This window comes from Drosophila miranda, chromosome 2, assembly GCF_003369915.1.
Source record: "Drosophila miranda strain MSH22 chromosome 2, D.miranda_PacBio2.1, whole genome shotgun sequence".
In the NCBI taxonomy this organism is placed as follows: domain Eukaryota; kingdom Metazoa; phylum Arthropoda; class Insecta; order Diptera; family Drosophilidae; genus Drosophila; species Drosophila miranda.
In genome coordinates, this window is record NC_046675.1 from 27,072,056 (window position 1) to 27,095,226 (window position 23,171).

The window sequence follows — 23,171 nt, forward strand, 5'->3', positions numbered from 1 at the left end:
CTTGAAAATAAATACCCTTTTGATTATTTCTCGAAATGTTTTTGTTCATATTCATGTACTGAGGCGGCCCTGCTGGGCCAAGCGCAATGCCCACTGAACACTTTGCGGCTTGTGTAATGAGGCGTTTACATGAATGAGCAGGGATAAGGGTAAGGGTACGGGAGCCCTGCTCGAGGGGCTCGAGGGGCAGGCTAATGAATATGCCATATTCACTCTTCATCAGACGCAGTCAAAGCAGTCGAATTGGGTGATGTGATGGCTTGGAGCTGGACATGGCCTTAAGCCACCTGACACGACAAGCCATTGTGAAACCCAAAGATGTGTATTTCAGCTAACAAGTTCTGGGAAATACTTCGATGAGTGGCGGCAAATTGATGTTGCTCGTCTTTTCAACGACTAGCTTACACTTTCTAATGCGAGTATAACGTAAGCTAAAAAATAACATACATTGTCAATGGCTATTATTCGGAAAAACTCACACTTCCAGAATGTTTAAGAGAACGTAGAACGATATTTCGACTATAATTCACTCCTACTCTCATTTTATGTGCACTGAAGTCTAGTGAGAAATCCGAAGGCACAAACTACTACCCAAATAATCCCTAGACAAAGCCATTACTTAAAGGATTTAAAAGGAGATGGAGAATATGTACACAAAGGCAATTTCCGTGAGTAAAAGCGATCAGAGGCGAGTCGGACTAAGCACTCATGGGAGATCACCAGCAAGCGGATGTTAATTGTTCTCTTTCTTCTAACTCTTTGCCACGAATATGTACAGTGGGTAGCAAAAGTGAGTACATACTCACTTACGTCCAAATCTAAATCAAAACTTGTAAGTTGGCGAAGTGGTATGGATGTACAACACTGCATTTGGGTATATGTGGGGTCTAAAGAAGCCCCCAATTCTGTTTCTTTGCACCGTGCGATACCTGCTCTCCCTGTAATACGAATCTCGTATTACGAATGGAGTCCCCACCAATTGGGGAAAGCTTTTCGCATTCAGAGAGCTTCGTTGATGCGGTTATTCGAGGCCAAAACCAAAACATGGCAGAGAAAACTTTGAGCTTTAGGCCCGCGTCCACCAAAAAGGGTAGGTTTTGTGTGGCTAGAAAGTTTTTGTCTCACATTGATTGGGGTCTGTCTGGCGGATGAATGGGAAATGCGATGAATGTTAATTTATGCAAACAACGTGATTTCGTAATTAAAAACCAATAAACTAAGTATCAGAGTTAATGAAATTACGCATTGATTTTTAGGGAAACAGAAGTTCATTTTCGCACTTAGCCTCGCCATTGGGTGCATCGCCAGAGAGTCGGTTGGAATGGCTTTGCCAATTTATTATCATTTTGCTTTGGCATTTTTATAATATTTTAATTATTTAATTCGACTTCGCATTTCGTGCATCCAAGCCTTGACCATGTTAATGTTAATTTCCCGCACACGAAGGGCCGCGAAAGAGAAATTGATGTGGTTCGAAATGCGAAAGTGCGAGGCGCTGCAGACAAAGTACTTTTGTCTCGTATTCAAAGTTTATGCAACAGATCCAGCGAAGACAGTGCTAATACTCGCAGCATTGCATAATGCCACAGCCAATGACCGTCAAATTTGATATTTATATATAATAGCTGGTAGTGGATAGTGGGAGGTGGGGACAACAGGAGTCGGGGATGCCCATAATTTGCGTACTGCACAGCCTCGCTGGTAACGCCCTCACACCCAAGAAACCCATAAGCCCTTATGCAATCGCTCTCCAGAGGAATTGTACGAGTAGTATCGTGCGAGGAGAGGGGATACAGACGCACGCCAAGCGGTCATTTGACGGGATTGTGTTTCATCTTTCATACCATACCCCGATACCATTTGGGCTTTGATTAATCTGCTGCCATAGATCAAAGCATCATCATCATTCATCTTGCCACGCTGTGCCTACTGAAGATATGACCCACATCGTCATAGCCAATGATGGACATCCATCCATTCAGATTTGGAGTTGCGACTGGCAGCGGCGGCTGCTTGCCAAAAATTACCTTAATTGTTGGCTGCAAAAAGGCAAAACTCATCCATATCTCCGTAGTCCGTATCATAGTCCCCATCGCCACCAATTATGCAACCATGTTTGGTCCAATTAAGTCTGCGAGCCAACCAAAATGATCCGTGATCCTCGACAATTGGGTCATCGAAAATCAAATCAGGCTAAAAAAGCACAGCCTCAGTCAAAGCCGTTCAAGTTGACGCCATTGCTAATGGAATTATCAATTGATTTATGCAGTGACTATTGAAAATTGTTAATCCCAATGGTTCGTCAATCATAATCGGCCGCCAACATATAGGTATATGGGTATATGGATATATGGATATATGGGTATATGGGTATCTGCAATCACGAAAACGATGAAAGTTAGCAAAAAATTTCTGAACCATACAAAGTCTTTCGAGTATACTCATGTATAGACGTTCGAGTATATGACTTCCGGCGAGATGGCTCTTTTGTGTCGAAGTCTGGGTCTGAGTCCGAGTCCGAGTCCGAGCCAAAAGATGACGCAGGGCTTTGTGTGTCGGAGTGTGGAGAGTGTTGGGCTTTTCGGTAACTGGTCACAATAGTCACCGCTATCTCAAGGTTGTTTGAAAACGCAAGCCAGTTCGTAAAAAGCGGTGGTGGTCGCTCTTCGTCTTCGTCGTCGTCTTCATCTTCGTGTGGTTTAGCCGCATTTGTGGGCTCGGACTCAGTTTCAGTTTCATTTAAACATTCGTCTCAGCAGCAAAACTATTCGTGAGCGACACTTTCGAGTCTGGGGCTTATAAGTCTGGGCGGACAGTGATTAGCATTTAGTTGAACCGTGATTGCCAAGCGTCCAGGTGGTAGATACCTGAGCCGAGAAATCTCTTCATCACGAGCGGAAATGCGTGTCTTCATTGTAAGCCCTGGGCCGCTGCTGTCTCAATGTACAGCCGAGTAATGCCATTGCATTTTTCTAGGTATCGTGCCTTCTGGGCCTGGCGATGGCCGTGCCCCAAGGATACAACTACCAGGCGCAGCAGCAACCCCAACTGTCGCAGTTGCCCGCCATTCCCCAGTTTGCCACCATCGCAGAGCAGAACCTCCTCCAGCAGGCGCTTCAGAGCCCCAGAGTGAATCAGGCGTTGTCTGGAGGCTCCGGAAGCACCATCAGCTACCCATCGGCGCCACAGCAAAACCAAGCTCCGCTCTACCAGCAGCAGCAGCAGCAGCAACAGTCGGTGCTGCCGCAACAAACGCAGCTGAATGGAAACTTTGCGTACAGCCAGCAGTCCCATCAGCATCAGTACCAGCAACAACAGCAGCAGCAGCTGCAGCAGCAACAGCATCTTGTCTCTAAAGATATTTATGTTCATGTGCCGCCCGCAGAGGACCCCGAGGAACACTATCCCCAGCCTGCCCTGCCGATTGCGCCACCACGCAAGCACTACCGCATCGTTTTCATCAAGGCGCCAACGCCGAGTGTCAGTAAAGCGGCATTGCGTATAAAGCAGGCGCCAGTGGAGGAGAAGACCATCATCTATGTGCTGACCAAGAAGCCCGATCCTCTGGACCTGCAGGCTGCCCTGGAGGAAGTCGCGCCCAAGCAGCCCAGCAAGCCAGAGGTCTTCTTCATCAAGTACAAGACTCAGGAGGAAGCTGCGCATGCGCAGCGCACCATCCAAGGTAGGCAACACCAACGCCCTCACCCACACGAACACCGCACCAGACACTCTAGCGAGCCTCATTAATATGCATCGAGCTTTTATTGCTCTTCGATGGTCTTTTGCATGTTTGAGCCCAAGGCTTGCTAGCGGCAGTGGCCGAAGCATTTGTCATCATAGCACCATTGGGCTAGGTGCTTGGTGCTGCAAGATCTCCAACGGAGCTCAGAGCTAAACTCTCACTGACTATAGATACTTTCCTCACTGGTGGTTCTTTGCTTAACGTATCTTCCAGCTCAATACGACCAGCTAGGTGGAACTTCGCAGGTGTCAGACGAAGGAGTAGCGCCTGTCACATCGGTGATTGGAGTTCTGGACAGTCAGCGTACCAGTGGGGCCCCTGTCGGCGGGCTGACGGGCGTTGTGCCCACCAGATATTTGCCTGCCCATCTGCGTACATAGGAATACAAAACACGTAGTTTAAGATGACTGTCATACTTATAAGTATCCAAATGTTGTACATTTTAAGATCAATACACATACATACACACATACATACATGAATACATACTCTGTCAATCCTCCGACAACATTCGAAGGTATATTTCGCAACTATTGCTTTTGGAGACTGTGCCATGCACCCATATGACTATTTATGGTCCATAGACTCCCAACAAATTTGTCAAAAGATGCGATCAAAACGGTCTTCTATGGCTTCACATTATCACATCCATTAGTCCAATGATCAATGGACGACGGCCAAGAGCAGCGACAAGCCAGAGAAACCGGTCGCATTAATTAGCATATGATTTGTCTTACATAATGACGATTAAGCGAAATGAAATCTTGATTATCAATGCAGCTACTAAATGAGCGTTTTGCGTAGAGGAGAAAGAAAATCAAACATTACATAACCAGCTCAGTCTCAATGACAATACCTTGGATTGTAACAACTCACTGCGTGGTTTTCTGATTTAAAATATTGCTGTATTTTGCCTCGATAATCGCGTTTACAATAATTTAGAATAAGCTAGAATGGGGCGACGGCGACTGTTGAGAATAATGGACGATATATGCGGCAGCCAATTCACTGTCAGCGCCTACTCAGCTTACTTGAAACTCTTTGCCGGCACATACTTCCTTTGCGGCACGCTGGATGCAAAGGAGGAGGTCTGCTGCGCAAAGGTATTCTGCTGATGGATGGGCTGCTGCTGCACGATGGTCTGGATCTGCGGCTGCTGCTGCTGCTGCTGCTGGATGATGCTTGGCGCCTGTCCCTGGGACAAAATGTGTCCCAGGTTGAGCGATCCACCGGAAACGGTGGTGATGGGGGCAACGCCTTCGTCCGAGATATGGGTGGCGCCACCCAAAGCATCGTACTGGGCCTGAATCTCCTGCTGGGCGCGCTGAGCCTCCTCCTGGGTCTTGTACTTGATGAAGTAGACCTCGGGCTTGTGTACCTTAGACTCTGTCTGAGTGACCTGCAGCTGCTGCTGGATCTCTGTGAGATCTGGCTTCTTGGACAGCACGTAGATGACGGTTTTCTCCTCATTGCTCGACTGAGCGCGCTTCAGAGCGGCGGCTGTGTATTTCAGATTCTGCGATGGCGCCTTGATGAACACAATTCGGTAGTTCTTGCGAATGGGCAGGCTGTCGAGCTGTGGCTCGTCCTGGCGGATCTCCTCGGTCTCATCGGGAGCGGAGTGAATGTAAATGTCCTTGGTGACGATAGCCGGACGCTGAACGTACTGGGTCTGCACGATCTGTTGGGGCTGATGCTGGATCTGGACTTGTGGCAGCTGTTGGGGCTGCTGGTAGAAGATCTGCTGCTGCTGCTGTTGCTGCTGTTGCTGTTGGTGCTGCTGCTGCTGTGGCTGTGGCTGCTGCACGGCATGGATCAGGTTCTGCTGGGGCACGGTATTGAACACGGTCTGCTGTGGCAGAGAGTTGATCACTGTCTGCTGAACTTGGGGCTGGGATACAGGAATGGGTGCACTAGTCTGCACGGTTTGGATAGCTGGCTGCTGGGGCTGCACGGTAATTTGACCCAGGGCAGGGCCGGCAGCAGATGAGTATATTCCACTGGGGGACACGGGCGTCTGAGGACGCAGATTGCCGATAGGAAGCGCAGGCCCTTGTGGCTGGTACTTGTAGCCTTGGGGGGCGGCTGAAGCGAGAGCCGCTAGACACTGAAAATTAATGAAGAGGAACGAGCATGAGCAGGGGCGAAGGCAACCTTTTGGAGGCAATAACTTACCAATAGAACTGCAAACTGTTTCATTTTTACTTCGAACTGTCTGAACTGCAAAGGTCGACTGATGCCCTGGCCGCCCGACAGCAATGTTTTTATAAGACTCCAACTTGAAAGAGTCAACGCATTAGAAATGCCATTTCGTTTCCCCGAAAAGAAACAAATATTTAGGCACTGCTATAAAATTATCGAATCTATTGTCGCCCAGGCGAAGCGGCAGCGAATATGTAACCCGCCTCGTTAGCTGTTGGCAAATCACGGATCCATATTCGAAGATGCATCGCAGAGGCGATGCGGGCTGTTATCTAACACGGGCCCAGTTTCAGCCTTCAGTGTCCAGCCTCCAGCTTCCAGCTCGGACACCAACATCGTATTTAAATTTGAATAATCGTCTAATATTTCCCATTGTCATCGCTGAATCTAAATAAATGCAAAATATTAATAGCCACAGACTCGGAACGAGGAAAACCGAAAGAAAGTCATTTTTTATGCATACCTCTAGACAGACCCTATCACGCACACACGAACGCAGGTGCGCCGAAGTCGTGGGAGATGATCCCCATTGATTATACGCTGAGAGGTGGGGAGCGGAGCAGTCCGGACCAGCGTAGTCCCATGCGCATAAATTAGCTTCTACTTAATTTATTTAGTGTACAAAATCATCAGCACGTTTGCAACCCAAAGGAGAGACAAAGCCGAACGCAGAAACAACCAAACTTTTGTTTGTGACCGAAGAAAGCCGTTTTTGGGATACATCTACATTTTGTTTGCTTTAATTTCAATAAAACTTTGCACAATGGAAAAGATTTCATTCAGTCACATCATCAGCCTTTTGTGGTGAGGATGTTATCTGTACTGTACAAGTAATTGTATTTTTAGTAAGTAAGTAATTGCTTTTAGTTTTTAGAAAAAGTTCTTAAAATAGTTTTTATAAAGGTAGATTCTTTTATATTAAGTAGCATTAATAACCGGTTAGCTACATAGGTAGTCTGACTAGGTGCTGATCTTGAATTGGTTGCAAATGTTTTATTTTTGTTTGAATAGATATATTAACCAACTACATACAGCTACGCACTTAAAAACGAGGGGGAACGTTGTGAGTTGCTGCGGACACCGCAACTCTACATTTATACCCGATACTTAGTCAGTATGGCTCTCCTCCGGCAGACGCCGCTAATATTAAGCGACACGACAAAGAGTGCGTGCGAGAGAGACAGAAAATCAGTCTGAGCGTGACGTCGGGCGCTGCGTAGCCCCTGCAAAATGATTTGTTCCTTTTGGCTATAAAAATGATCCGATCTGATCCAGATTCAGCAACCGGATAGATATGGTCATTCTCTATGGTTGTCCGATTTTAGTTTTCTCGAATCTGCAATATTGTGAATGCAACAGATTTTCGTTCATTGTGTGGGCTGAATTGGGTGGGGCAAAGTTTTGAAATATTCTTGTAACAGTGACATATCACAGAAGTCTGGATATAAAATGTCGTTGCTCTAGCTCTTATAGTCTTTGAGCACTAGGCGCTGATAGGGACGGACAGACGGACAGACGGACGGACGGACAGACAGACAGGGCTCAATCGACTCGGCTATTGATGCTGATCAAGAATATATAAACTTTAAGGGGTCAGAAACGATTCCTTCCAATACTCATACTCCAATACTCATTTTGAGTATCGGGTATAATTAGGGCTCTCTCCACGGCTAGTCGCATCTGTGAGATATTGCAGATAGTGATAAATATGAGGAACGAATATTGTGCTGACTGCTGGGCAGCTTACCAGGATATCCTCCGGAGTGTGTTCATTCTCTAGGCCGTAAAAATTCGAAGAGATTTTTTACATGTTTTTGCATATATGTAAATGTAAAAAATCCATAGTTTAGCTAATTAATCTCTTTGTACATATCTACATTTATTTTATTAATAATCTACATCTAGAGGAAACTTTCTTATGTCTAAAACCTTCGGTTGGGCGGTGGCAAATACGCGCTAGTCGATGGTGCATTTATATCGCCCGTGACCACAGAACCTCCCACGATTCCGCCGACAACACCCTTGGAGGCAAAGTCCAGGACCGGGGCCGAGGAGCCAGCATTGTGGTTGCTAGAGGGGCCAGGCAGCGAGTCGTACTGAGCCTGAATAGTCCGCTGAGCATTCTCCGCGTCGCTCTGAGTGCGATACTTGACAAAGTGCACCTCTGGCTTGTGGTTTGTCTGCACTTTGATTTGGTTGAGCTTGTTGGTCAGATCCCCAATGTCAGCCTGCTTGTTGAGCACGTAGATGGCGGTGCGGTCGTCGGAGGCCGAGGTGGCTAACTGGAGTGCTGCCTGCTCGAGACCCGTATTCTCGGGCCCCTTGATGAAGAGTACTCGGAGGTTCTTCTTTAGCGAATTGGCAATCTGCTCGTTGGCGTTCGGGTTATCATACTCCTGCTCTGGGGCGCTGTAGGAGAAGAACTCCTTGTTGAACTCGTTGGGAATGAGTATGGGCTCGGAGAGCTGGGCAGCACCACTGCTGGACACTCCAATAAGTCCCCCGTTGCCATCTCCGGCATGCGATCCGGGCGTGTAGTCGTACTGGCCGCGGGCGATGGCCACCAAGCAAAACATCTAGCGGAATCAGGTTGTACATTAGACTATCAGTCCGTGGACCTGAGCAGTAGACAGTGCTAAGAACTTACCAGAAAAGCGCGCATTTTGATCGAGTGTTTGAGGGCTGCGCACCAGAAGGCTTGAAGATTGGAAGTGTGTGCTGCGTGGCTGTCTAGCTACCTTTGTCTCGAAATTGCATCGCAGGCCGTATTTATACTGCAGCAAATGGGTCTCTGGTTTCAAATGGGGCAGGTGGTTTGGAAATTTCTTCGTCCGAATTCCATTTCATTTTCCGGCATGTTCCAGTTAATATGACCGTCGATTTTTAATTGGATCAAATACTATACAAATTTTGAGGGTGCAGAATGTGTAAATCTATTCAAATTAGGGAATCGGCGGTGTCTTCTATGATATTTAGGCAGCGCTTTCCCACTCCAGTCAACGTGAAGAGTGCATTTCAAATGGGGACCGACTTGACCTGAAATGCAGGCTTATGCAATCGTAGATTGCATATTGCATCGAAACACTAATGACATGATATATGCATACATACATATATCCATACTCTTATACGATTGTGCCTATGTCTATGGGGTATTTATATGAAATGTAACCTATAGCTCCTTACGACACATATACTCCTACTCGTATTGAAATGCAAACAATTGGGACAAATAAATGTAACCCAGATGTCCAAAGTTAAAAAAATAATGTACATGTTTGAAAAAGAATTTAGCATCACGTTCTTAAAATTAAAACTGAGACAGACGGCCAGATGGATTGACGGGATATCAAGAATATGGGGACTCTGGTCAAAGTCTTAATGCCTCTGAAAGGCTATACAAAAATGTTATTGTAATAGAGTAAGAAGTCCATTTGCGGAGGCGGCTGAGATATAGTAAAACCTAATCTTATAGACTAAGAGATCGGGTCGGCTCATTACGGATATATTCATATATATATTCATTATGGATATAAAATACTGGCAAAGTTTAAATTTCCATCAGGCAACTGACTTTTTTAATAGCACGGAAATGTATATTTGTATCTATAATTTCATTTTGAGACATATTCATCTATGTACGTACACACATGCATACCATAGGTGTGCCCAGAAGACAACACCAACCTATTCTATAGGGCAGGGAGAGATCAATTTTTTTTTCAAATGTAGCATACTTTTGTCGATCAAATTTGTGTAGAAATCATGTAAAAAATATATAATTTTGTATATCTGTATACATGTACATAGATTTACTGTTCACTGCCACGGTTCTCTGAGGCACTGGGGTTGCATGGATGCAAAATGAGGAAATAGTATTTGTGGGTATAAAATATCTTGATTTTTTCCATTGTCTGTGCAGATACGAGTGTAAAGGCTGTCTACAAGTATCTGCTTTTCAGACATGGAAACAGTTGATCGTCTCCCATTTTGAATCTGAATAGTGCTCGGTGTGTTTCGGTATCTCTAATACATTTAGTTAAAGCAAAGGTGTTAAGAAGGTATTAGGTATAGAATATAATAAGCCAAAGAGACACGCAAACGGAGGATGATTCCTTCCATAAATTGTATTTCAAATCCAAGCCCTTTATAATAACAGTACTATTCAGAGATCTAAAGAGGTATAGTGTGACACTTTCTTTAATGATCATTATCCATGAAAGATCGCGTTCTTTTTTATAACAACAAAATTTCATATTCGATTTTCGCTTTTGTTTTGACATTGCCATAAAGATTGAAGCTCTCACCCAGTTTCGAATCCAGTTTAACAAAACCAGGCGAATTTATGCATAAATGAAGTGATCGCCAGCAGATCTAACGTCTACCGGCAGCACTACACCGAGTTTTGGATAAAAACGGGTCGTTTGCTGCGATTTCGGAAAATCAGAGCTCTAGGAGGGGTAAATTAATATTTTAAGCAAATCAAATTGAAAACGTGTTTGGCTAAAGTTGTTCAAGTTCAAATTGCTGCAAATTATCACAATGATGTGTTTTGCCGTCTGAGTCTTTGACTATAAAAGCAAATGCCGGTTAGGGCGCGCTTTTTAGTCTACTTCAAGATAGTCGCCAACATGAAGACGATTTGCGTGAGTTCCGACTGTTCTAGAAAGGGAATCTTATTCCCAACTAACGCCTTACATTTTTTATTCAGCTGCTCCTGCTCGTTACCCTCCTGGCCATGGCATATGCTACCCCTGCACCTGTGCCATCGCCTAAGCCCGCCGGAAATGATCCCACCGTGAGTGTGCTGCGCTACAGCAATGATCAGGAGCTGGAGGCCATTCAGCGGGCCATCATTGCTCAGTACGAGCAAGTCGGGGGTACAACCCAGGTCCACGCTCCCCGTGTTGCACACATTGTTAATCCCTCCAACTTAAGAATCAACATTTAATGCTCTCCGAAAATAAATTTGATTTCGTTAATGATTCCAAGACTCCTCCAACGCTGATAAGGTAGGGCGATTATGGTTTCTTGGGATTGTTCTGACCGAGTGATGCGAGTTAGTCTGCCTCTGACACTTGCCGCGCACGCAGGTTTTTGAGAATGTTTCTTTCGGCCATGCTGTCCCTGATATCGGTGTTTGTTCTCTGCTGTCATGCCCAGCGGCCACCACCAGCTCCACCGCCGCCCCCGTCACAACGAATGACACGGCCCCAAGGCCCACCTCCGAACAGAGATGCGATTTATTTTCCCCTCGAGCGAGATATACTGTTCCCTGGCTCGAAAGGGTCAAATGAGCTGGAGGATAAGATGTGGTATCACATAAGCGACTTCCAATTCGATGAGGTCGAGAATCTGCCCCAGCCCAAGCGCAGGCATCACATGCCCCCGCCTAGGCCTGGCCAGCCCTTTCCACCGCCTCCAGGTGGCTTCAAAGAGAAGAAGAACAGGCGACGACGCATCTGTGAGCAGAGTAAGTGCCTCAGAGACAAGTTGTTCCACGAATCATTGGCTTTGTCCCCAAAGAATACTCCGAGTATGTGGAACGCATCTTTCCGAACGATACCGATGTAGCAAAAGACGCCAACGACGCCGATTTCGATGGACGCATACTGGCGAGGCCTGGTGAATACCCCCATATGGTAAAGATTGAGCTCGAGCTGATAAACTGGTGCTTAACCTGAAACCCGAACCATCGAATCTGTTTTCGCAGGCGGCAGTAGGCTTCGAGGCGGACACTGGGCAAATCCAGTACAAGTGTGGTGGCAGCTTGATAAGCGAGAACTTTGTGCTGACCGCCGCCCATTGTACTTCCATATACGAGTGAGCGTAGTTTCCGTTTACGAAACACTTTGGCTTTATATTTACGAACATCGTTTAGCACGTCCCCGAAGTGGGTGCGCATCGGGGACTTGAATCTGGTCGCTGATGAGCGAACAGTGGAGCCCCAGCTAATGCAGATAGAGGACATTTTCTCACATCCTAACTACACAAAGGAGTTGTACTACAACGACATTGCTCTGCTAAAACTGCAGGGAGAGGTGGAGTGAGTAATTATACATACAACAAGCAAGTACCGACTGAGACCCACATCTGCAACATCTTGCAGGTTGACCGAATACGTGAGACCCATACGTCTGTGGGTATTTTCCGAACTGCCCACTACCATTGCGTTTGCCATGGGATATGGCTCGACAAGCTTTGCAAAGCCCATGACGAACCGCCTGACAAATTTGAACTTGACCGTTGTGCCCAATGCTGAGTGCAACACCGGACTGCCGCCGATTTCCGAGACCCCGAATGGTGTGGTGGACAGTCAAATTTGCGCACAGGATTACATCCTTAACCGCGACACCTGCCAGGGGGACTCAGGTGGTCCCTTGCAGCTGAATCTGCCAGGTCGGCGTCGTCGCCAAAATATTCATTATCATCTCATTGGTATAACGTCGTACGGAGTGTTCTGTCGCAGCAGTTACCCGTCGGTGTACACGCGGATATCTTCCTTCTTGGATTGGATCGAGGGCACAACGTGGAATGACTCCAACGAATAGGCATCTGATTAGGAACCCAATTAAATAAAGTATTCTTTGCTTATTAGCTGGAATCTATCGGCTGCAATATATCCAGCTACTTTCGCACATTTTTTCAATTTTTAATAAAGTTACATACGGTACACGTTTTCAAAGGGTAAAAACAAAAAGGTATTTGGTAAATTTTGATGAGATTCCATTCGAGTTTCCTAGACCTCATTGTTAGCATCAAGCACTTGCTGCTTGACGTCCTCGTAGGAAGGCAATGTCTGTAGATGGGCGAAGAATATATTGCGATTAGTTATACAGAAAATGTAGTCTACCTCAACAAATACTAGCATGCGACTAATGCATTAGTCTTCTACTCACGGATGACATTGGCGAAAGTTTTTAGTATGTTTAGTGACGTGTTTAAGGTTAAGCAATGCACAATGCACAAGCACACAAAGCACACCACAGTGATGAAAGCAATTACAAATTGTTACGATTATGGATTTATGCGGAGACTAGTTAGCCTCAACCTGCGGCTCACTAACCTGCCAGTAGTTGTCCTCCCAGCTCGGGAACATACGCTTGAAGGCGCGTGGCTCCTGGCCCTGGGCGACGCGCACAATGGTCAAGGTGTCGATGGTGCGGGCAGTGGGCTCCACACGGATGTAGCGCTATGGGCATGGAAGAATTAATTAAAAAGGAAGGTTGCAACTATGTGCGCTTAGAACACACCTTTGCCATGTCTACAATCTTGCTGTTCTCCTCGGCGGTGGCTCCAGAGCCGACCCACAGATAGATTTCATCGCCGGCATCCAGCAACATGACATCGTCGGTGTCCAGGTCCTCCTGTTCGTACTTAGCCACTTCCTCGACCTTTACAAATCCATTGCGGGTCAGACGACAGTGGAAGAGACGCGGCTCCAGCAGGGGAGCTCCATGGTCGTCCAGGCTGCGATCGTACTGGCCCTCGCCATTCAGCTCCTCCCAGAATTCCTCGGGCTCTGCACCCTCTTCGACCACCTCCACGTCAGCATCGTTCCAGTAGTGGGCAAAGCGTTCATTGGCCGCATTTTTTTCGAAGCTAGACGCACCCAGCCCATTCCAAATAAAGATCTTATGCGATTTTGCGGATACGAGAGCGAAAGCGTCTCCAGAGGCCAATGACGAGCTATCGGCGGGCACTTCGCTAGCATGGATATCGCTCTCGACGGTGCCTCGGATGCGGAACAGCTGCGCCGTCACTGGCAAGGCGGTGTACGAGGCCAGAAGCTTACCCTTGAAGATCTTATAGAAGTGCCGCGGCTCGTGGCTTTGTGAGGTCTGCACGAGCAGGGCGTTCTTCTCCACAGCCATACTGAGGCCGTCCTGGAAGGCTCTCTCCTTAACAGCGGCGTTGGCCTTGGCTCCCTGCCACACGTAAACGATGGGGCCCTGGTCGCCATTGTTGGCCTCGTAGTTATAGGTGAGGATATAAGACCCAAAGCCCAGAAGCGGAAGGTTCTCCTCGAAGGGGACAGTGTTGACCAGGACCTCACCCGAATTGGGTTTGCTGACGTACTGCGTGATGCTCTCAATGCTGTTTTGTCCGTGGTCCGGCATAAAACCAATGGCCCGTCCACCACTCCTCTTCAGTTTGTGCACCACAGCGTCGATCTCGTCCACATCCAGCGACTCGTCTGAGCCGATATCCAGAGCGGATCGAATGAGGCGTGTGTGCGCCATGCCGGCATCGCGCCAGGTGGCAAAGTACTGTTTGAATGGGGCGGACTCGGCGCCCTCGACAATGCGCTGGATCTGTGTCCAGGCAGGATACTTTTTGGCGCTGAGGAACTCTTGGGCCTTGGCCATGGCGTCGGTTTTCTCCTTTGGAGTGGCGCCTCTTCCAACCCACACGAAAATGCCAGAGCCAGTGTCCAAAATGAAGCAGTCACGTGTGTCCAGCATGGCCTGAGTCAAAGGTTTCTGCGCAACGGTATCCACTTGTAATTTGCCGCTGGCATCGCTCACCTTGTAGAGGGTCACGGCGGCAGCGTCAGCTCGCTCAAATGCACTGTCCTCCTCTGCGGTAGATTCCTCGGGAACCTGGTCGGCCGAGCCAGATCCGAGCACATCAAAGAACTGCTGCTTGTCTGCATCGGTGCTGAAGTCATCTATTATTTGCACACGGGCACGTCCATTGTGGTCCTGATCTCTGATTTGATTCGCAGCACTGATGGCCTTCAGCTTCTCAACGCGCTTGGCCTGCGATCCCACGTAGACGTAGATATCGCTACCAGCATCCAAGATGAAACAGTCGCCCTGATTCATCGAGGACACGGACAGATTAACCTGTCGCACACGCACGTTCCGCTTGCCCTTGACCTGGAACAGGCGCTTCTGCCCCTGGGCGTTGGTCTCTACGTGCTTGAAGCCGGTTCCAACACCGCCCTGCTCGTATCGAATGCCTGAAATAGTGGTTTGTTATTTGACTGCGTGAAACGGCTTTGGCAGCTTATCGAACCATTCTTAAAGTATCCCAGGAACAGCTGCGACTCGTGATCCTGCACCTCGCGATGCTGTACAGGGCCGCCATTCAGAAGGTCATCCAATTGGACGGTAAGGATGGCAGCAGCCCCAGCCTCATCGGTCGATGTTTCGGAGCCTAACCAGAAGTGCACATCCCAGGAAAGTTTCTTATCTTTCTTGCTTTCAATGGTCTAGAATACATATGTACAAATGTACATTATTCACTGATTCAAAATAAATGCTGTGCATGGTTCATGGGAAACTTGTGATTCATACACATATTATATGTGCAACTATTTCCCAGAGTAATCCCTTATGGTCTGTATAGAGTTCTCTCCCACCATATCATACTTACATTCAGCACAATGAAGGAGTCTCCGGTGTAGAATTTCCCGTAGTTATTCTTTGGGTAGGCCACCGGCTCGAAATTCTGAAGAAAGTCAAATAAATAATAATAATGATAGAAGAAATGGGTATAAGTATATTGTTCTACAAATAGACAAAATTTTGCTTATGGGATAAATGTTTTGACCGTTTCCCATTATAAACAAAAAGCGCTAGCCATTCCGGACCTAATAAATTGAGTTAATGAACAGAACATTGGCTAGACACAAACATATGTATGTGTAGATGGATATATCTAGCACTTATAAACATGTGGCACACACATTTCGTGCGTTCGGCAACGAAGAAGGTAAGAAGGGGGAGAAGACCATGCATGCCTTTACCCGCCGGTTTGTGAATGCCACAGGCAGCCCCACCAGCCTACGGACTCCGCTGCAAGAGCAACGCAGCCAGTCGTACGTGGGTGCTGCGCTGCGCTGCGAACTTTCCCCCAAAAAGATGAAACAAGCTCCAGCTATTTATACGCTTCTCGGAGCAGCCGGCACAGGCACTGGCCCCAGCCAGAGCGAAATCAAATACACGATATATTGACTTACCTCAATGCGCCAGATCTCCAGGCCAGGTGTGCGGCCGGCGTTGGCAAAGGCTGGATTCATTATGCGTCTGCCGGGCTGCTTGCTGTTCTCAGCAGAGGGCTGGATTTGTCCGGTTTGAACGGGGAAGGCGGGACGGGCGTTGAACGTACCCGCTGAGCAAAGAGTGGCGGAGAGTGCGAAGAACACCAGCAGGCTGGAAAGCAAGCAGATCAGTTTGTACAAAGTCAAGGGAATCAGAGTCCGTCTGGTCGGGTTGTGGAACTACTTGAACCCCGCTCAAGGACGATACAACAGTCATCGTCATCCGACAGCCTTCGGGTGAGTCATGCCCATAAATGGCCATAAATGTCACATGGCGGCGAAAGTTTTTCATCAGACGCGTTCCATATGATAAACTCGCTCGCAACTGCCATGTATAGGCAATATGCTCGTAAGACAGTACTTATGGAGAGTACTCTCCTCTACTTACGGCTTAGGCCAGATGAGTGCTCTGACGCGCGTCGTATGAGTAACCCCCTGTACAACTGATTGCACTAATTAAACTGTCTTATATTTTCCGTCGAGAGTTCTATTGGAGCTTATTAGCCAAGAGAACTGTGCGCTTGCATTACCTGGAGATGACTGCCATGCTGGCGGCGCCCGAAGTTTCCATTTCGGTATCGCCTCTGTCTCGTGCCGAAGCGACAGCAGCGCCGCTTTGTTTATTGTTGCGATAAATATAACAAGTTGCGCGTATATCGCGTATTCCCCGATGTGGCTGGTCTGGGTATTCGCCTTTGTTATGAGTGTATATGGATGTACATATGTATGTATGTATGCTTTGTTTTTCTCGTCGAGTTTGCTTCCACCACCTCAAACAGAGATGATTGTCCGCGCTGATGCTGATCCCAAACAAGAGCGTGTGAACTGTAATTGTAAGAGTAGCAACGAGTTAGCGTCAGCTGTTAAGAGTGTTTAAGAGATCGCCCCGATAAGCAGAAATGTATATTTGGAGAATAGTTAGGTGCTAATTAATATGTTAACTCCCCCAAAACACGTTTGTTCATACCAACTAAGTCATATATTTTCGCTATTCAAATAATATCATTATTTTCCCATTATTCAAGGCATCTTGTCAGGGAACAATTCCTAGATGCCAACTTGTACTATGATATCATTTTTGCACACGCATTAGTTAGCTCCCACATTTTGTACAGTATCAGGGATTAGTCTACGACCAACAAAGGAGTTCCACTTGAGATGAAGAGTGGCTTAAGAGTTGTTTTTGAATGATTTTCGTTATTTCCTAATAATAGTTGGGCGTCAATCGAGTACGCAGACTTTTGTCCACCACTATTTACATATAGATATGTAGTATATAGGTACATATGCTGTGATGTCTGATCGGATCTAAAGGCCGTCTGCCGAAGCTGTGAATTAAAAGGCTGCACGCATGTTTTGCAAATTGCTTTCAAGTAATTAGTTTTGCGCCATGACGACACGACATGTCTGGGGCAGGTAGCGTGATATCATCGTTGATACCAAACACCAAGCCCAACAAGCCCTTTCTCTGCAAGTGGGTCACAATAACAAAAATGGTGAAAAATGTCCATATTTAATTGGAAGTATCTGACTTTTGGGGCACTTTCTGCGCCGTTTTCAAGTTCGCATTTGTTTCGCTTGACGTCTGTCCTTACAGAGTGAATATCAAATATAGTGAACGTGGTTCGGGTATCAATCATGAATGCCTAAATACATATGAGCACAGGTACCCGAAAAAGTCGTTTCTACGTATCCACAAGCATTGTAGTTATGTATGTATGTACATATGACAAAAAGCGTCTCGTCAACAAACCAACCTATCAATCACAATTAATAAAGAGTTGAATTGGTGGCACAAAAGGTATGTCCCATTAGGACCATCAATAACAACAGCCCTCTTCTGGGGATGCTAATCTTTCAACAATATTGTATGGTACGACAATGAAGCTAAAGAGCCGCACAGAACCTCGAATAAATACGCATTTTGAAGTACACTTGATGTACGAGTAAACAGTACTATGACCGCTTCCGTTGCGAACATTTTTACAATATTTAAACACACTCGTAGGTATTGTGTACTATAATTATGTACATATGTACATACATACTATACTACCGAAAGGTCTGAGCTCGGGATCATGTTATATTTTTCAAAACAAAAAACGTTGATAAGCAAAATCAGCATCCAATTTAATTAGATGAGGTCAACACATTTTCTAAGGCAGCAAGCAATTGTTTTATTCTATAAACTGCATTTATGTAATCAGCCATCAATTGAGCTCAATTAAGCAGCCCTGTCAAGAGTCTCTTGGGACTAGTATATGCTATGTATATTAACTGCTAGTCCGTTTGTAGTTATCCTTTGATGCTACCCAAAAGTTGCTATCGAACGCTCAGAAAATCAAAGCAAACAAGTAAACACTTACTTAGGTCAATACGAACTGCCCCAACCAAGACTTAATGCGCGACTGAGCACAGAACTATCACGGGAACTTGGAGCGAGGTGCGAGGTGCGAGCGACAAACGGCCGATCGAGACACTGAACGAAAGGCAAAGCTCGTCTTCGCTTTTATAAAGTCTGGGCTGGGCCGGGCCCGGCCGCACTCAAAGCCGAGTCGCAATCGCGCCGATTGTCTCAGCCGCTAGCTTGCCTTGCTCGCTGCCACTGTTGTGCCGCCGTAGATCGTTGATAAGGTGAGCAGCGACTGATAAGTAAAAGTGAAAATTACCCGCACTGAAGCTGTAAACAGACAGAGATTGAAAACAAAATTTGAGAATTCTTTGAAATCAAGTGGAAAGTCGGGCAGTGCTTCACCTAAACGTAAGCGTAGGAATTCCCAGCTTTATTTCAATCCATTCGTCAAAGTAGTCTAAGAATAATGTCTAGTAATCGGCAGCAGTGTTCGATAGGTAGTCCCTTCGACCGATGTTGGAGGCCTGCTTGTTCTGAACGGCCTCCAGCTTGGGGCACTCGGTGATGCGATGCCCAAGACCGCCACAGTAGCTGCAACCATGTGAATCGCCCAGGTCCAGATGTTGGTGCTCGGCCTCTGGCGCTAATTCGTCGAGAAAATCGGGCACCTCCTGCTTGCCCTCAAGAAGAAGGTGTTTCAAATCTAGAAGTACAGATTGCTCGGTAATCTTGTTGATAAGAGTGGTAGCCAATCCTTTGGTGTTCGAACGACCCGTTCGACCAATGCGATGCACGTAGTTTTCAATATCATCTGGCATGTCGTAGTTAATGACATGTTGCACATTGGGAAAATCCAGACCCTTCGAGGCGACGTCTGTGGCCACAAGCACGTCTTTCTTTCCCACGCGGTAGGCGTCGACAGCTCGAGAGCGCTCTTCCTGGTCCTTTCCGCCGTGTATGGCCACCGCCTCGACTCCCTTCAGCAGCAAATACTCGTGTATGCAGTCCACGTCCTGCTTCTTCTCGGCAAATATCAGCACGGGTGGCGCAGTCTTCTGTAGGCAGTCGAGCAAGTAGACAACTTTTGCCTCCTGCTTTACATATTCCACCTGTTGGGTGACGTTCATAGAAGCGGCTCCCGCTCGCCCAACATTTATGGTTACCGGCTTCACAAGCGCAGACCGGGCAAAATTCTGAATCTTTTTCGGCATAGTAGCCGAGAACAAGAGGGTCTGGCGCTGGCCCTTGAAGAAGGAGAAAATTGTGCGGACATCCTCCTCGAAGCCCATGTCAATCATCCGGTCAGCCTCGTCCATGCACAGATATCGGCACATGTCCAGCGTGAGGATCTTTTTATCCAGCATATCCATAAGTCGTCCGGGCGTCGCCACCACAATGTGGACGCCTCGGGATATCACATCCATAGCCTCGCTAACTGGCAGCCCTCCCATGGCCAGACAGGATCGCACCTCAGGCATGCCACACGCTTGAAGGTGTTTACTGTAGTGCTGAATGATCTCGTGCGTCTGCTTTGCCAGCTCCCGCGACGGGCATATTATCAGTCCGTATGGTCCTTCATTGCGTTCAAAGGGCAGACTATACTCCTGCTCAAGCGCAAACATGAGGATGGGCAGCACAAATACCAGTGTCTTGCCGGAGCCAGTGAAAGCAATTCCAATGAGATCCCGCCCAGCGAGGACGGTGGGCAAGCCTTGGACTTGGATCGGAGTGGGTGTCTTAATGCCCTTAGCGGCAAGGCCATCAAGTATGCCCTTCGGAAACTTCATCTCGCGGAAACTCCGTATGGGGGGGCTGGGATTCTCGCCCTCTACGAGGATCCTCAGGTGCTTTTGGATTGCTTGTCGCTCCTCCTCAGACATGGCTTCTATGTAGCGCGGCGGACGCCAGGATGTCTTTATAGGATCCTCGTACTGTATGCCCTTCGCCAGTTCCGCTACTCCCATCAGGGCCTTCTGCTGGGCAATGCTCTCCATGATCTTTGCCTCCTCGCGCAACTGTTTCTCCACAGCGCTTAGTTTTTTTGCCTCTGCTATCTTTTTCAGTTCCGTATGCTGGTCCAGGAGGCTGATGTTGTATTTCCGTCCATAGGTCTCGGCGTCGTGAGCGCCTTGTGAGTCGTCGTCGTTCTCATTCTCGCTGGACGACTTGGTCTGTGCCGTTTCGGATGCCAGTTGGACGACGCGACCGAGCTTCATCATGTGCTGCTTTTTCCGCTCTTTGACAGGCACATACGGTACATAGTCATCGTTCTCCTCCGCTCCGTCATCGGATGACTTTGAAGTTCTCCTGTATCTCTTTACATTTGCCATTTTGTTAACGAAATTATTTACTGATATGAATATGTAAACAAACGAGCTGCAATACGATAGTTGCTTTCCAGTGATAGTCGATACTATAATATCGATGTCACGGCTTGTGATATTCATTTGAATTTAGCCGAAAGCGCAGTTGGTTTCAAATGGTATAATGGCCGTGTGACATTATCCTTTGCTAACTGTGCTTGAACTCAACTTAGAAAAGTGGTAAATCCGCCAAAATGAGCTTAATTAATACCTTCGAATCCAATCAAAAGTTATCTGCTCCCTCTTTGAAAATAATTACAGTTGAAATAAAACAAATACATATTTCAAAATATGCTATCAATTAAAATTTGTGAAATTTTTCTAGCAATCGAAGTTTAAAAAAAAAGCCAAAGCTAGCTATTAAAAGGCTAATTTGGAAATCCTCATAATATATATCATTATATATTACTTATGGACATCCCAAGCAGGGTGACCGTTTCTCGTATTTTTACCACTTTTCGGTATTTTTTTAGGTCAAAATTTAACCAACGGTATATCGGTATATAATGGTATATTTTGTCAATTTCATTAATCTATTCATTTCAATTTTTTATATAATAATATAATATAAGCATGTATTTAGAATAGGCCAGTCAAGTAAAAAATTGATTCATTAATCGGATAAAATTATGAGGGCATGGCATACAGTATACTGTATGGTTAGTGGTTGTATTGAATTCGTCAGTATATTTAGGGTTTATTTTTAAAATGATACTGTATATTTCGGTATAATTCTGATGGTCGGACGGTATATTTTAACGATAAATCCTCGGCCACACTGATCCCAAGAAACTTTTTAAGAAAAATTTATTAAATATTTCGTGGCGTCATGTCTATGTCCAAGACCACAAACACCTACAACCGACAGAACTGGGAAGACGCCGAATTTCCGATTCTGTGCCAAACCTGCCTGGGGGACAATCCGTACGTGCGCATGATAAAAGAGCGATTCGGCAAGGAATGCAAGATTTGCACGCGTCCGTTTACCATATTCCGCTGGTGTCCAGGAGCCCGAATGCGCTTCAAGAAAACGGAGATTTGCCAGACGTGTGCGCGCCTAAAAAATGTTTGTCAGACATGCCTGCTGGACCTGGAGTACGGACTGCCAATTCAAGTGCGAGACGCTGCCCTCAAGGTGGCTGACACCATGCCCCAAAGTGACGTTAACAAGGAGTACTACATTCAGAACATCGATGCTCAGCTTCAGGATGGCGATGGCACTGAGGCGGCTGGCGCCGTCGGCCGCTCTCTGGCGGCCAATGAGATGCTGTCCAAATTGGCACGGACTGCACCCTACTATAAGCGGAACAGACCTCACATCTGCTCTTTCTGGGTAAAGGGTGAGTGCAAGCGTGGCGAGGAGTGTCCATACCGTCACGACAAGCCGAACGAGCCCGACGACCCACTCTGCGAACAAAACATTAAAGATCGCTACTATGGACGCAACGATCCAGTGGCCGAAAAGATCATGAAGCGAGCAGCCTCGCTGCCAACGCTCGAGCCTCCAGAGGACCGCAACATAACTACCCTGTATGTAGGCAATCTTCCTGAGGAAATCACAGAGCCGGAACTGCGCGACCAGTTTTACCAGTACGGCGAGATTCGGTCGATTGCACTGGTGCCGCGACAGCAATGCGCCTTCGTGCAGTACACCAAACGAAGTGCCGCCGAGCTGGCAGCTGAGCGCTCCTTCAACAAGCTGGTGATCCATGGCCGCAAGGTAAGCATAAAGTGGGCCCACTCCCAGGCCAAGCAAGGAACTGCGGCCAAGACGGAAAGACGCTTTGAGGTGGCAGGCATTCCGCCACCCAGCGCCAAGCCAAATGACTACTTTAATCTGCGACAGGAGCAGATAAATGTCATGCCGGCTGGCATGAAGCTCCATCAGTTACCCTCAAACTTGGTGCCGGCCTCCGCGTACCAGATGTACGGACAACCAACCTATGCGGCGCCCTACAGCAACACAAACAGCGGCACAAGCGCAACGGCCACATCTACCTCTGGTGTGAATCTCGACTCGATCTCGATTCCTCCGCCACCAGGTCAAGTACCCTATCCCAGTCAGGATGCCACCCGCATGGGCGCCCTGAATAAATAATATTTATTAATGACGACTGCAATTTTGTATAAAAACTGGAATACTTTTGAAATAAAGTCAAGGAAAACCTCCTGTCGGGTCAAGCAGCTTAAATATTGTAAATTATTGCCAGTGGTGCGGCCCAAAGGAAATGCATTTTGTTGTTGTCATTTCCAATGCCCCCACTGTAAAGATCATTTGCTACCGCATATGCACATGCAGCGGAATTCTTTCGTCTCTTTATATCGCAATCTCTCGTACTCGGCTTAACAGCGGCCTTTTTTGCTCATCCAAATTAGCAAAACATTTTTTTTTAAATTGGAACGTTTAAAGACGTTTACAGAGGCATGTGCCTGCAGCGTTCCCAAGTCCGGGTGCGCCCATAA

At 46.9% G+C, this 23,171-nt stretch overlaps 8 protein-coding genes across 9 annotated transcripts; 4 read left to right on the top strand and 4 right to left on the bottom strand.

Annotated features, from left to right (window-relative positions):
- Positions 1–2,692: 2,692 nt before the first annotated feature.
- Positions 2,693–4,252, top strand: LOC108154467 (adenylate cyclase, terminal-differentiation specific). Its single transcript, XM_017284738.2, has 3 exons — positions 2,693–2,915; positions 2,977–3,682; positions 3,956–4,252. The coding sequence occupies exons 1-3, from the start codon at positions 2,901–2,903 to the stop codon at positions 4,120–4,122; spliced, it is 888 nt and encodes a 295-aa protein (XP_017140227.1). The 5' UTR covers positions 2,693–2,900; the 3' UTR covers positions 4,123–4,252.
- A 398-nt stretch (positions 4,253–4,650) lies between these two features.
- Positions 4,651–5,941, bottom strand: LOC108154602 (nuclear transcription factor Y subunit beta). Its single transcript, XM_033388907.1, has 2 exons — positions 5,918–5,941; positions 4,651–5,849 (listed from the first exon to the last, which is right to left on the bottom strand). The coding sequence occupies exons 1-2, from the start codon at positions 5,939–5,941 to the stop codon at positions 4,770–4,772; spliced, it is 1,104 nt and encodes a 367-aa protein (XP_033244798.1). The 3' UTR covers positions 4,651–4,769.
- A 1,868-nt stretch (positions 5,942–7,809) lies between these two features.
- Positions 7,810–9,335, bottom strand: LOC108154506. Its single transcript, XM_017284806.2, has 2 exons — positions 8,592–9,335; positions 7,810–8,520 (listed from the first exon to the last, which is right to left on the bottom strand). The coding sequence occupies exons 1-2, from the start codon at positions 8,604–8,606 to the stop codon at positions 7,867–7,869; spliced, it is 669 nt and encodes a 222-aa protein (XP_017140295.1). The 5' UTR covers positions 8,607–9,335; the 3' UTR covers positions 7,810–7,866.
- A 1,143-nt stretch (positions 9,336–10,478) lies between these two features.
- Positions 10,479–10,937, top strand: LOC108156390. The gene is made up of 2 exons (XM_017287808.2): positions 10,479–10,590; positions 10,656–10,937. Exons 1-2 carry the CDS (start codon positions 10,528–10,530, stop codon positions 10,893–10,895), a joined length of 303 nt encoding a protein of 100 aa, XP_017143297.1. The 5' UTR covers positions 10,479–10,527; the 3' UTR covers positions 10,896–10,937.
- Positions 10,938–10,996: 59 nt separating this feature from the next.
- Positions 10,997–12,582, top strand: LOC108156389 (serine protease snake). The gene is made up of 5 exons (XM_017287806.2): positions 10,997–11,417; positions 11,471–11,586; positions 11,658–11,767; positions 11,826–11,990; positions 12,054–12,582. The coding sequence occupies exons 1-5, from the start codon at positions 11,048–11,050 to the stop codon at positions 12,493–12,495; spliced, it is 1,203 nt and encodes a 400-aa protein (XP_017143295.1). The 5' UTR covers positions 10,997–11,047; the 3' UTR covers positions 12,496–12,582.
- LOC108156387 (gelsolin) lies at positions 12,583–16,817 on the bottom strand. Of its 2 annotated transcripts, none has more exons than XM_017287804.2 (7): positions 16,523–16,817; positions 15,912–16,104; positions 15,326–15,400; positions 14,966–15,161; positions 13,198–14,909; positions 13,011–13,136; positions 12,583–12,743 (listed from the first exon to the last, which is right to left on the bottom strand). In XM_017287804.2, exons 1-7 carry the CDS (start codon positions 16,561–16,563, stop codon positions 12,684–12,686), a joined length of 2,403 nt encoding a protein of 800 aa, XP_017143293.1. In that variant the 5' UTR covers positions 16,564–16,817; the 3' UTR covers positions 12,583–12,683. The 2 variants fall into 2 exon arrangements, with proteins under 2 accessions (XP_017143293.1, XP_017143292.1); XM_017287803.2 differs by lacking the exon at positions 16,523–16,817 and adding an exon at positions 16,381–16,504.
- Positions 16,818–18,709: 1,892 nt separating this feature from the next.
- On the bottom strand, positions 18,710–20,750 carry LOC108156388 (ATP-dependent RNA helicase abstrakt). Its single transcript, XM_017287805.2, has one exon. It carries the CDS (start codon positions 20,673–20,675, stop codon positions 18,816–18,818), a length of 1,860 nt encoding a protein of 619 aa, XP_017143294.1. The 5' UTR covers positions 20,676–20,750; the 3' UTR covers positions 18,710–18,815.
- A 708-nt stretch (positions 20,751–21,458) lies between these two features.
- LOC108155813 (pre-mRNA-splicing factor RBM22) lies at positions 21,459–22,899 on the top strand. Its single transcript, XM_017286894.2, has one exon. It carries the CDS (start codon positions 21,538–21,540, stop codon positions 22,804–22,806), a length of 1,269 nt encoding a protein of 422 aa, XP_017142383.1. The 5' UTR covers positions 21,459–21,537; the 3' UTR covers positions 22,807–22,899.
- The last annotated feature ends 272 nt before the right edge of the window (positions 22,900–23,171 follow it).